The 13,536-nt window shown below is 36.5% G+C and overlaps 1 protein-coding gene and 1 non-coding gene across 2 annotated transcripts; both read right to left on the bottom strand.

Annotated features, from left to right (window-relative positions):
• Positions 1-64: 64 nt before the first annotated feature.
• On the bottom strand, positions 65-6,744 carry LOC133721611 (origin of replication complex subunit 1A-like). Its single transcript, XM_062148271.1, has 16 exons — positions 5,887-6,744; positions 5,646-5,781; positions 4,879-5,028; positions 4,636-4,785; positions 4,397-4,548; positions 4,214-4,313; positions 3,953-4,075; positions 3,708-3,869; positions 3,497-3,554; positions 3,141-3,319; positions 2,950-3,064; positions 1,885-1,955; positions 1,550-1,645; positions 1,167-1,243; positions 691-774; positions 65-376 (listed from the first exon to the last, which is right to left on the bottom strand). The coding sequence occupies exons 1-16, from the start codon at positions 6,702-6,704 to the stop codon at positions 313-315; spliced, it is 2,535 nt and encodes an 844-aa protein (XP_062004255.1). The 5' UTR covers positions 6,705-6,744; the 3' UTR covers positions 65-312.
• On the bottom strand, positions 4,894-4,971 carry LOC133723997 (small nucleolar RNA snoR28). Its single transcript, XR_009853416.1, has one exon. It is a non-coding gene; the product is annotated as a small nucleolar RNA snoR28 (small nucleolar RNA).
• Positions 6,745-13,536: the final 6,792 nt, after the last annotated feature.

Genomic DNA, 13,536 nt, shown 5'->3' on the forward strand with positions numbered 1-13,536 from the left:
AATTAACCTATGCTAATATAACCTGGATAAAATCATTCAATAATATGCATAGAAGAATTAGCGTCAAATGATACATTTAGTAATATCTTTCCCATCAAATAAATATGCTTCAACGTTTTTCCCTCAGAATTTTTTGGAGTTGAAAGAAGAAATACATAGTACAACAGTCAAGTACATAGTACAATAAATATTTTTTGAATATAACTAGAAAGAAAATAAAGACAATGTACAAATACAACAAATGACAATAATCAATTAATCAGGGTCAAAACTGTTCCTCAAATGAAGAATAGAAAATAGCTGAGTCTAGCATCAGAGATACTTGGCCAACCAAGGTAGTTCCTTGCTTTCCTTCAGTGCAAATGCTACATCGTCGCTGAAAGATAGCCGATAGAATCATATTAAATCGCAATCCAAGGATATTTTTTATGGCAGTGCAGTAAGATGGATGGGTGAAGTAAAATGCAAACAACAATTTTGTGTTCTTGGGTTAAGTAAAATGTGAATACAAATTGGCAGCTGCAGTTTTGGTGAGGGATGAACCTATTCTGGTCATAGTATGACAAATATTTAAAATGCAAGATGCTGTCTATGACATAATATTTGACCACTGTTATACAATCACTAAAATAAGGATGACCTGCGGTGAGAGTCTAATCGGTGATTACAAAGACTTGATAGAGAACAAACCTTGGAAAGTTGAGCTGTAACTTCTGCAATCTGTGCTTTGCTCCTGATTCACATAGAATAATTCTGCATTCACCAAGCTTACAACTGCCAAAATCAAAAAATAAATTAAAAAGATAAAAAGAATTGCATATCATGTTAGGATATAATTAACAAAGCTATTTAGACACTCGTGATATCAGTTCTTTTGTATAATCACTAGAGCATTTGAAAATCATAGATGTAATGAAAGTAAAGCCATTTCCACATGCAGCCTTATACACCATCTAAAGAAGATAAAATAGAAAGGGAACCTAACCTAAAATAACCTTTCAGGTACATCAACAATGAATCTTTTGCATGTTACTAAAGATACTAAAACCATATTTTCATCATTGTTTCAAAATGACATGCATAGAAATAGTTTTAGCCTCTTAGATGGTCAATAAATTATGTTACGCCACATGTATAAGCTCAGAACTTAGTATAGTACGCCTTACCCGACTTTTAACAGCGTATCATGTCCAGGAAATGCTTCTCCATTGCTTGTACACAGATTATAAACTGTCATTGCCAACTGCAATGCAAAACATAACTTCGATGAATACAAACAATCCCAAACCTCCTATGCTAGAATTCTACAGTGAATGCAAGAAAGAGACTGGTGGACCAAAATAAAAATAATTTGGTTTTCATTTGTGATTCACATTGATGGTTGTCCAGTTTTCCGGGGTAAACATCCTATTAGCCGGTATCTGAATTGTCAAGCCTAATGAGTACCACCATCTGTGGTAAATACTAAAATTTAAATAAAAAGAATTTGAATGCACCATACAAAAGAGTGATAAGACATATCATTCAGGGAAAAGCTAAAGAAACTCACCTTTTCAAAAGTAGTTTCACCCATTCCTGTTTTATAGAGTTCATACACCATAGCAGTCAAATAGATTTTACCCAGTTTGGAACAAGTTTTCATCACCTGCAAGGAATAGTAGTCATATAAGATTTAGCAAATTCTATCTGCTTCCAGGAATATCAACTCTTAACTGCAACAATTTTTATCTTTTTGAGACACCCATATATATTCCTGTCTATCTACATCTCATTCATCAAACTATTACAATAACTGTGCTATATACCTCATTGAAGAGCATTAGTTCTGTCTTTTAAGATATAATTACTATTAAAATAAATGAAGTTTCAAGAACAGATACTCGCCTGGATATGAGGTGCCTGGAACATTTCTTGTATGGCTGCTTCAACCTCTGCCATACCAACAAGTGCTTTTTCTGCAGAGTTAAAACATATAAATCGTGTAAGGAACAAGCACTGAAGCTACAGGAGAAGAAAATAACACATCCAACAAATAAAGCACATATTGTGAGAACTGCAACAGATGACAGTGTTTTGTCATAACAATCAGGCAACAGAGAATTTCTTCTTTTTCTTTTTTCTATTCTTATTTCAAGACTTCAAGATACAAGAAAAAAAAGAAGTAAATAATTCTAATTCCTGGGTTAAATATGTCAAGATTTTTGGAGACAGTTATGGTAAGTACAGTGAGGCTGGGAAAGTGACAGGCTCACAGCACATCAGAACAAAGTATCAGCATTCTGAACTAGTCACAAATAGCTATGTCAGAGCGTGGAGAGATAGCCAAATTTGTATGGGTTGTATCGGAAAGGGCAGGTAATTTCCAGAACACAAATACTCACACTTCAATGCATCTATGCCTTCTATCTAAAAATGGCCTCCATAGAAAGTAAAGTCGATATAGACCACTTGAGCATGCATACTTGATTTATCTTCCTCATTTAGCATTGTTTCTAGTAATCAATGGTAGAAGCAGACTTCAAGTAGAAGCACAATACTTATCTATTTATTTATTTGTTTATTTTCTTCAACAAAAATAAGAGAGGCAACACTTGCACTTCAAGATGGATTTGGATTTTGGACAACTAGTAGTTTTTACTACCTTATTATCAAGTCATAAGTTAAATTGTCATAATGAAATTAGTCAGTTATGTGATTGGTAGCAACATATTCTTCATACACTTGCACGACCGGATAATATAAAACCGGAAAAAGAAAAATTAGTTCTGTCAACTAGAATTATCCAGCAGTAGAAACTTATCAAACATGGTCATACAATTTCAATGGAGTGTAGGGGTGTACAGGACAGAGAACCAAAAGATACTGATCCTTCAAATCAAAATCTTTTTACTTCAAAGCATCAATCTGTGAAGAAGTCAGTCTGGTGATCAATAGTTGAAGCATGTATACCTTTAGAAGCACTGTTGGGAGTTGAAATTAGCTTCTTTATGCGGTAATCTTTGATTTCAGCTGCACGCCTGCATATTTCCAATGCACGACGAGCATCTCCTGAAATAGCTGCTACCTAGAAACATGTTTAAATAATGTCAAAGATCGAGGGTCAAATTGAATCTTCTATGAAACAGAAAAAATACACCAACCTTTCTTGAAGCTAACTCTATAGCTTGTTTTTCAAATGCATCAATTCCTCTAAGCCGACTCGAAATGATCTCTTGAAGCTGCTGGTAATTATAGGGGCCAAAGCAAAGCCTTTGGATTCCCATTCGACTTGAAATACGTGGAAGCAACTTTTCTGGAAGATCCATGGTATTTGCTATGCCTGAAATATATATTTTATTAGAAAGAGTTAAGGATGTAGTCAACATCATACCATAGTCAGCATCATTCTTATTACAATAACAGTTTCTAATTTTATTCCTGATATCTGAGAAAAGAAACATCATTGCTTGCTGTAAAAATGCAATCATAATCCAACAAGTGAAAACTAAAAGTATACCTATTACAACTAATTTTGAGTGTGGCTTAGTAGGCCAGTCAAGAATGTTGTAGAGAACCTGCAACCAAAAGAGGACTTCATTAACATTTGTATATTTAAAGAATACTCAGAGTATTAAAGAATGTTGTACAGCACATGTCTAGAATAATTATTAACAAATATTTACATAACAAAATGCAGAAGGTAGCAACTAGAGAAGAAAAATTGTTACCGATTGGTTTCTGGTCACAAGAAGATCAAGTTCATCAATAAGAAGAATACAAGGTTTGTCATCCTCTTTGCTGAATTTCTTTCCATCGGAAAATCGCTCATTTAGCAAGTGGAGAGCCTTTTTCCAACCAACTCGATGCCCACTTAATGCTTCATATATAACCTGTGCAAACATAAGCTATATTACAGGAAAACAACAGTATCAATCTTGATAAGCATACGAGCATCAGTGTAAATCAAATTTACCCTGTAGATATTCTCAGGTGCTGCCAACTTTAGACCATTTATCTCCACAAAACAGTAAGGTCTTATACTTCCGGCATCAACTTCAGACCTCAAATTCCTCATTACTGCCAGTACACTCATAGTCTGCAGTTACAAAAAAAAAAAGAAAAAAAAAGGGGGAATTAGTAAAAGTTGTTTCATGCTTAAAAAGTACAAAGAATGAAATCTATAGGCTTTCTAAACTAATGTAGCTATATATTTAAAGAATAGAACTAACATTACCTTTCCAGTTCCAGGAACACCGTGAATATAGAGGCAACGTCCAAGACATTTATCATCAGAGATAGCACCCTTGATGAATGCACTAATCTCCAACATTTCTCTGCATAAAAGCAGGTATCCATCATTAAACTGTTAAAATAATGAACATCAAAGAAAACCTTCAATGCACTGATTCTTACATACTTATCCCTGCAAGGTAAAGACTTAGGCAATGATGCCAACAGAAGTGTTGATTTTGCTCTTTCAAGAGCAGTCTGCTTATGGCATCTAACATGCTCGGGGATTTTCTTCATTCCAATCTTTTGAAGTCCAAAGAACCGCCCCTTATGTGAATTCTGTAGATACATAATCGACTAGTTTAATTTCGGGCAGAAAACAAACTAAAGTCACAAGCCTGATATAAAATAAAGAAGTGCCCATACTGCAGCCAACTCATGAGCTCGAGATGGTTTAGCCAGTATATTCTTTGTGCTCTCTTCTTCAAACTCAACATCTTCTTCTGTATCAGAATCTGAGTCTTTGCCACGTTTCCAATCTTCATCACTCTCAGCATCATCATCATCATCATCATCCTGCCAAGTGGTTGATAAGACACAAATTTCAAGTGAACTTTAAACCATTTGGAAATGTATACAATGGTGTGGGTGATTTCATAATATGCTTACCTTTTCATCATCGTCAATTTCTGCAAGACGCTTGAAACTGTACCAGTGAATATCATATTCATATTCGCATAAGAAGACATCATCCCCTTCATTGGCTTTGGCATATTCTTTAGGGTTCATCACAAAACAATGTTGAAGAATAGATTCCATCTGTAAAAAAAATGAATTAGCAAAGTTGTGAACTTAGGGATAGCATTTTCAACCTCTTTATAATACAGTTTCTGATTCAAAAAGAGATAATATTAAGAACAGACAATAGATCAAAATTACAGAAATCATCCTCCAAACACTGTTCATATTTATTCCTTTTTCTCAAACTTTTAATAATCTGATAAGGCTGAATCTCTAGTCCTACTACCATCACCGCTCAAATAGTAAATAGAGTGCTCAAATTGTAATGCTTAAAATGTTTGGCAGCAATTACATGAACTTATGTTACCGTATCATTGAAAAATTTATTAGAACAGAAAAAGGCCTTGCTTGCAATGTTGGGAGACAATAACATTATAAAAACCATTTAGCCTAGGAAATTTTAAGTTCCAATGAACATCCATGTGAAGCATTTAGGCATGCATTTCATCACAGAATTTGAAAATGCGCGGACCTATGGTTCACTCAACACCCATATACAACCAGAACTCCTTAGAATGATTATAATTAAGAGTTGATAACAAAGAGAGCAAAGCTCATACAAAGTGAAAAGGAGTTGTGAATGAAAAGAGCAGTGCTTTAGTTCAATGAATGATAATTTAGATATCATGTATTACCTCAATGTTGGCAAAATCATTTGTGCGATAAATCTCCCTCCTCAGATTATGAGCTTGTCTTCCAGCAGCAGTCTCCTCCGGGATAACATACCAACGCACACGACACCAATAGCTACCGTCAACTTCTTTCCATATACTGCACGACTCCAAAAACACAATCCCAAAATCACAAACATTACAACCAAAGAAAAAAAACAGATGCATCATATACTCAACTAAAGCAACATTAGCATCTATCTACCTTTCAATGCGGGCAGCCCACAAATCGCTTGAGAGAAGCTTCTCTCGAAATGTCCTACGCAATTTCTTCCCTTGAGGGGGAGTAGGAAGCTGGACCTCTTTGCCCAATTTTCGAGCCTCACAAAAACCGCACACCCAATCTCCTTCAGGAACCTCCTTCAAGGGAGGCTTCAAGCATTTCAAATGGAACCCACCCAAACAATCATCGCACTCAATCATCACAGCCTTCCCAGACTTGAAGCAAATCCTACATTGCTCCACCTGAACCACTTCCTCGTCGGAGCTCGCATCCTCTCTCCTCTTCACATACACATCATCACCAACCTGAAACTCACCTCCGTCATACACAACCTTCTTGTAAAACACCTGCCTCTTCTTGCTAGCCACACCACGCGTTGTAACCACCTTCCTCTCATGGCCTCTCTTCCTTTTCTTCTTCTCGGACCGCTCCGGCGACACCGGCGAGAAATCGGCTTCAACTGTAGTAAACTTTTCCTCCTCCTCTTGCTTCGATGTCTTGCCTTGGGCAGCAGATTTGGGGGTGTTGACATGGTCAATCGTCGAATTGTCGGCTCCAGATTTGGGGGTTTTCCTCTTCTTCTTTGGTTTCTTTGCCGGATCTTCGACTAGTGCAGTCGTCGTAGGAGGAGGAGGAGGGACGGCATCGAAGTGTAGGGAGGTGCGGCGCGTGGATCGGCGAGGAGTGGCGGAGAGCGGAGTAGGAGGAGGAGGGAGAGAAGGCGATGAGGATTTGGGATCGGATCGGGACTTTGAGGATCTCTTGGGTGTTTGGAGGTCTCTCTTTGCAGCCTCCGCCATGAGGACTGCGCAGGGTGAATGGTGGTGATATGGTTAATCCAGAAATGGAGTAAAAGAGTGAGAGAGACGGAGAGTCAATTTGTGACAAAAGCAAATTTGGCGGGAAAATGATCCAGTAGTAGGGTTTGGTCGAAGCGGGAAAATACAAAGGCTTCTTTCTTTTTCTTTTTCTTTTTCTTTTTCTTTTTCTTTTAGTTTTAGTTTTGTAGCTGTATCGCTCTTAGTTGGAATTTGAAGCCACCCGTACAAATGATTTCATAGTTGTTGCAGATTTTATTAGATATAGGGAAAATCGTCCAAACAGTGTCTGAATTTTTTCAGACTATTAATTTTCATATCTGTATTTTGAAAAATATCAAAATGGTACCTGACGATTTAAGCCCGATCCAATATTCATACCTAAGAACAGTAAAACTCCGTTAAATTTTCAGGGGTAAAAGCGGTACTTCTTAAACAAAACAAAAAAATAAAATAAAAAATTTGGAGTTCTTCATACCTATACGGCTATACCATACGAAGAACAACTTTGTTTGTTCTCATACCAATACCAGAAAAAGTATGCCAATAACTACCATGCCCAATACGAAATTCAAATACCAATATCAAAATGGTATACCTAGATCCAAATACTCGTATACCCGTATCCAGAAGAACTCAGGAAGATCGGCGTACGATGCCAGACCACTGCCAATAGCCGCTGTCATTCCAACAATGTGCAACAGTTGTGCTCATACCCATACTTGATCGGAACCCAACCTTCATCTACATCGACGATCTGAATTCGGAAACTTCCTCCGACATCCCAGAACCTGACTTAGGGTCCCACGTCAAGGCTGACCAGCAGATTGCCCAAACTACGATGTCCCATTTCGATAGAGATTGGAATTGCTTCGCCGTTCCATTTCCGACAAAGATCGGACCCAGACTTGACCCAAAGTGGAATTACCGAAATTTCAAATTCCCTTGCTATCAAACTCGTCTGATTCCGACCTAAAGCATTGAAATTTCCTTGTGCATCCACCCGAATAATCTCCATGATTCCAATTATCCGGTGAACTAGGCTTAAAACAGAGCAAACTCTTGCAAACCAAACCATTTTTGTTGTTACAGCTACCAAAATTTCCACATGCATCTACCTAATCACGACTTTTCTTTCCTTCTTCTCTGTTCTCTTCTCTCAAACCCATCAAAAAAAGAAAAATTGAAATTGATTTCAGCTGCAAATAATTGAATTTGATTTTTCGGATCGTGGGTTTTGGGATTTTTGATTGAAATCGAAGCAGAGAAGATGCTGGAGAAGATCGGGTTGCCGGCAAAGCCATCACTGAGAGGGAATAATTGGGTGGTTGACGCCTCACACTGTGGATTCGATCTGTAATACCGAATTCAACATATCTTCTAGTACCAGAGCTTCCATTAGGAGTAAAGAACCCAAGTTCAATTTTTTCTCCTGATAGAAAACTGAGGTAGGTAGCTAAGTTCTGCGCCTCTCAATGGAGGTGTTCTTGGTGTTCTTAGTGATTAATAACATATCCATTATTAGATTTAGTTTATTGAAAGAGAGGATGATTAACAACCAACAAATGTTGACCCAGTGGCTAAGATGCTGAGAAGTAAATTAGGCTGCGCGAGTTCGAGCCATGACAAGCACTTTTTTTTTTTTTTTCTTTTTATATTTTTCTGGTTTGGATAAGATGAATACTGGAAAGACGAAAATACCCCTGAAAATTTAATGGAGTTAACGTTTTTACTGTTCCTAGGTATGAATATTGGATCGATCTTAAATCATCAGGTACCATTTTGATATTTTTCAAAATATAGGTATGAAAATTAATAGTCTGAATTTATTTCTTTTTATATTTGTCTGGTTTGGATAAGATGAATACTGAAAAGACGAAAATACCCCTGAAAATTTAATGGAGTTAGTGTTTTTACTGTTCCTAGGTATGAATATTGGATCGATCTTAAATCGTCAGGTACCATTTTGATATTTTTCAAAATATAGGTATGAAAATTAATAGTCTGGAAAAGTTCAGACACTGTTTGGACGATTTTCCCTTAGATATAACATATTTGCAAGGTTTGGAAAGCCGCGAGCAATTATAAGTGATGGATGATCGTACTTTTGCAATCGAACGATTGAAACCTTGCTAATTAAGGAAGTACAATGTCACTCATAAGCTTTCAACACCTTACCACCCTCAGACAAGTAGGCTAGCAAATGTTTCAAATCATGAAATTAAGAGGATCCTTGATAAAACCGTGGGGTCGAGCTGCAAGGATTGAGCATACATTTTGATGATTCACTTTAGGCATATTGCACAGCGTACAAAACGCCAATTGGTATGTCCCCTTATCGGATTATGTTTGGTAAGCCGTGCCACCTACCTGTGGAGCTCGAGTACAAGGCATTTTGAGCAATCAAGAGGTTTAACATAGATATTGACGCTGTTGGCTTTCATCGGAAGCTTCAACTCAATGAGTTAGCGGAAATAAGGAATGATGTTTATGATAGTGCCCGCATCTACAAGGAGAAAACCAAAGCTTTTCATGATAAGATAATTCGTGGAAAGACTTTTGTTGTTGGTCAGAAAGTGTTATTATATCATTCTCGCCTTAAGCTCTTTCTAAGTAAGCTACGTTCTCGCTGGATAGGTCCTTTCATTATTAATACTATTTTTCCTCATGGTGCTGTATAGATCAAAAGTGAAAAGACCAGCAATGAGTTCAAAGTGAATGGCCACAGCTTGAAGCGTTACTATGAGAGACCTTTCTCGAGCAAACTGTGGAGGAAGTACCCCTTTGTGATGACCTTCTGAAGATTAATTAGAGGTATCGTCAGGCTGAAAGACCCTAAAACAAGCGCTGCTCGGGAGGCAACCCAATAAATGGAGGAGATGGTAGCTATGAATGCTCAACAAATCAGATTTGCTCCCTCTAACTCTTCTCTCTCTTTATTTGGTGCTTTGCTTATTGTTTTTGCGTTTGTGTTCCCTTTCCTTCTATAGTTCAATCTCTCATTGCATGTTAAATTGCTTTCATAACATTGCGGACAATGTTAGATTTAGTATGGGAGGAAAGCATTTTGATTTTAGGTTGTTCATGTTTTTGTTTTTGTGTTTAGAGTCATTTTTGGAGTCAAAACGGTGGCGTAGCTAAAAATGACGATAAGAAGGGTCAAACCCAAATACATTTTTAAACATTTTTAACTATAGCAAAATTATCTATTTGAGTAAAACTTTGAATAGTCATATAAATTATCGATTAGTATTGAAGAGTCTATGGTTCAAGGATATATACACTAAAAGAAAGTGCACCTAGACATTGAAACTTCTAGGAATTACTTGACCAATAATTTCATTTGTTGATTGTTTTGTGTACCAAAAAATCTAAAGGTGCTTAGATCTAATTGGTAAAGTAAAGAGAGTTTAATATTGGGTGGAGTAAGCTATTGGGCACCAAAGTTCATTGTTTAGAAGGGTCAAATTAGTGAAGTTGTTTGCACATATAACTTCTTCTTTTCTTTTTTTTGGAAAAGAGGATCAATTAAGCTGCTCCAAAGCTAGCCCAAAGGGCTGAAATTAGTACCAACTAATAAGTCTAATGGACAGGCCCAAATAGACAATAAAGCAAAAGAAAATTAATTTCCAACTGGGCTCGAAAAGAGCCAGTATAAGGAAATTAATCCTTGTGAAACAACTAAAACAAAGGCCCAAACAACAAGTCCAATCTAATACAGAAAAAAATAGCTACTACATACCACCTCGCGCCGCTGACCACGCAGTGTCACGCCCCGAATTTTGAATAAAGAAATTCGAATCCGAAACGCGATAACCTAACAAGCTAAAAAAGAACACTCAGAAAATTTTTCATTTAAACTATGCAACAAAACCAACCGAGCTCACAATGTCAATACTGACTCGTTCTCTAGAGTCACATATTACATTACAAAAGAGTTTACAAATTAAACTGTCATGAATAACAATTCATTCAGTAAACACACCCACCACACTCTTTATATAGCGGAAGACTAAAACCAAAAGCACTTCTACAACCAAGCTACGACAGCAACAAAACCTCAGATTCAACGACAGTTAGGCCATCTCCAACCGAAAGGGCTAAAAATAGCCCTGGGGCTAAATTTTAGCCCCGAATTCTGTACTATTCATCGATGTGACATCAACTGTCTCTAACCCATCAAGGCTAAATTATAGCCCTAAAATATATTTTAACATTTTGGATATGTTATATATATATATATATATATGTTCTTATTTTTTATCAACAATTTACTTATAGTAATTGAAATCATTTTTATGATAAAAAATATTTTTTCGGTTTTATTTTTTTTTTTAAGATAATCAAAAATATCTTTAGCTGATTTTGAAATGAAATAAAACTAATTTCGAAATGGAATAAAGTTGAATTCGAAATGGAATCATATTTTGAAGTTGAGGGATGTATTTGCGACCGGGAACCGACCCACCCCATTGCGGTTGTGGACGGAGTTGGTTATTTGTGTTGCCCACCCTAAACCCTAAACCGACCCACCCCATTGCGGTTGTGGACGGAGTTGGTTATTTGTATTTGCGACCGGGAACCGACCCACCCCATTTGCGGTTGTGGACCCACCCCATTGCCGTCGTCATAACTTGTGTTGCATGCATTTCCATCTCTTCATCTTCTTCATCCTCTTCCTCTTCCTCTTCCTCTTCTGCGCGTAACCTTTCTTGCCACTTATTGAACCAATTAAAACTCATTTTGAAAGTAACACAAAAAAGAAAAAAGTATGAAGCTTTAGGGAGAAAATGAAAGATTTAGAATAGCTACATATGAGAAAGTAGAAGGAAGATGTGAAAAAGAAGGTTGAGGTGATATGTATTTATAGTGTAAAAGTTAAAAATAAATAAATAAAGCAAACCAACGGCTATAAAAAAAAATCAAAATCAAAACCAACGGCTATTTAAAAAAAAACAAACCCAATAAGCTTTTGCAAGCTCGTGTGAGTAAACCTCATACACCATAGAATAGTGCACTGTGTTGAAACAACAAACCCAGTAAGTTTTTGCAAGCTCGTGTGAGTAAACCTAAATAACCACAACTGCACTCACAATAAACTAAGGGCTAAATACTAGTTAGTACCCTGTGGTTTAGGTCCAAAATCAATTCAGTCCCTGGACTTCTAATTTCATCAAAAACACCCCTGCACTTTCAATTTTGATCTAATAGGTCCAATTCGTTAATATTCTTTCAAATAGTTGGATTATTTGTTGAAAAACTATTTATTTTTAATAGTAGGACTCACTCCTAAATTGACAATGCAGACCACCTTGACACCACATCATAAAACATAGGCCATATATGATCCACATTAACAAGTTAAATAACTCAATTGTCGGAAAACTAACAAATTGGACCTATTAGATCAAAATTGAAAGTGCAGGGGTGTTTTTGATGAAATTAGAAGTTCAGGGACTGAATTGATTTTGTACCTAAACCACAGGGTAGTAATTTGTATTTAGCCCATAAACTAAATAAAACCAGTAATCCCTACATAGAAAATTAGTTCAGGAGATCACCAAAAAGCACACAATCCAAAACTATAGTAATTTCTGCATATAGTTTAGTTCAGGAGATTACAATAAAATCAACCAATAGAATGAAAAATGAAAATAAATAAGGAAGCCAAACAACTCACGCGAATAATGAGGAAAACCTTTCAACTCGAAGAATATAACTGACACCAAAATCACGAGGAATCACCGATTCAATTTCAGAAAGCAACACACATAATTCCCGAGGAAAACCTTTCAACTCAAGGTAAAGAAACACACACCATGATTCCTTGAAAACTCAATATTCTTTTTCCCAAAAGAAACAACACAAGTCACACCATGACGAAATCATATAAAATATTAACCTAACAAATCAATATGAAAATCCGGTTCAACCTGGACAAAAGAACTCAAAGAAGCAACTCACGCAATGAATCCTTCTAAATCTCAACACCTTTTCCCAAAAGGACAATACAACAAGTCACCCAGTGACCAAATCATATAAAATGTTAACCTAACAAATTTAAATATGATTCTTTGGTCCAACCTGGACAAAATGTGTACTCAGGAGTCGTAAGTAACCTACTTAGATCCATGAGATTCGATGGTAGACAGACTAGAGCTCTAATTGATCGTAACCACTCACCTGGCCAAAGGTGTGATTCCCGACACAACCTGCGACCCCGGATCCTTATGCCAACCTGACCCTTAGATCAAAACATCAAACGAGTCACACTGGACCCAAAATGTTATCCAAAACTCAAAGGATAAATCACAACCTGTGACTCCCAAATCTTCAAACACGTTTCAAAACAATAGAAAATATCATTTCCTACAATATATTGTTTCCCGAAAGTTATACCCCAAAACAATAAATGAACCAACTCACACGTATTACTTGTATCGCAACAAAATCACCAATACACATATTTCACGTAAATAAATATATATATATATACACACACACACACACACACACACACGTAGTCATTCACTCAGGAATGTCACTAATACCAACTATAGTTCACAATCACAAACTCGAGAAAAATCATTTTATAATAAAACCTCATTTTAACTTACCCATGAACTGTAGGCGATCAAGTTCATATAATTTAAAACAAATATTCATTTCCGAAAACGATTTCACAATTTAACAAATAATTATGAATAATAAAGTGACTCCGTTCATAAATGAAGCTCGTGAGATTTACTCACCTTTGAATCCCGCTGCGTCTTCTTACAGAACCGAGATAACAAGGTCACAGAATATCCGTCCA

The sequence above is a fragment of the Rosa rugosa genome, chromosome 7 (assembly GCF_958449725.1).
Source record: "Rosa rugosa chromosome 7, drRosRugo1.1, whole genome shotgun sequence".
NCBI lineage: Eukaryota > Viridiplantae > Streptophyta > Magnoliopsida > Rosales > Rosaceae > Rosa > Rosa rugosa.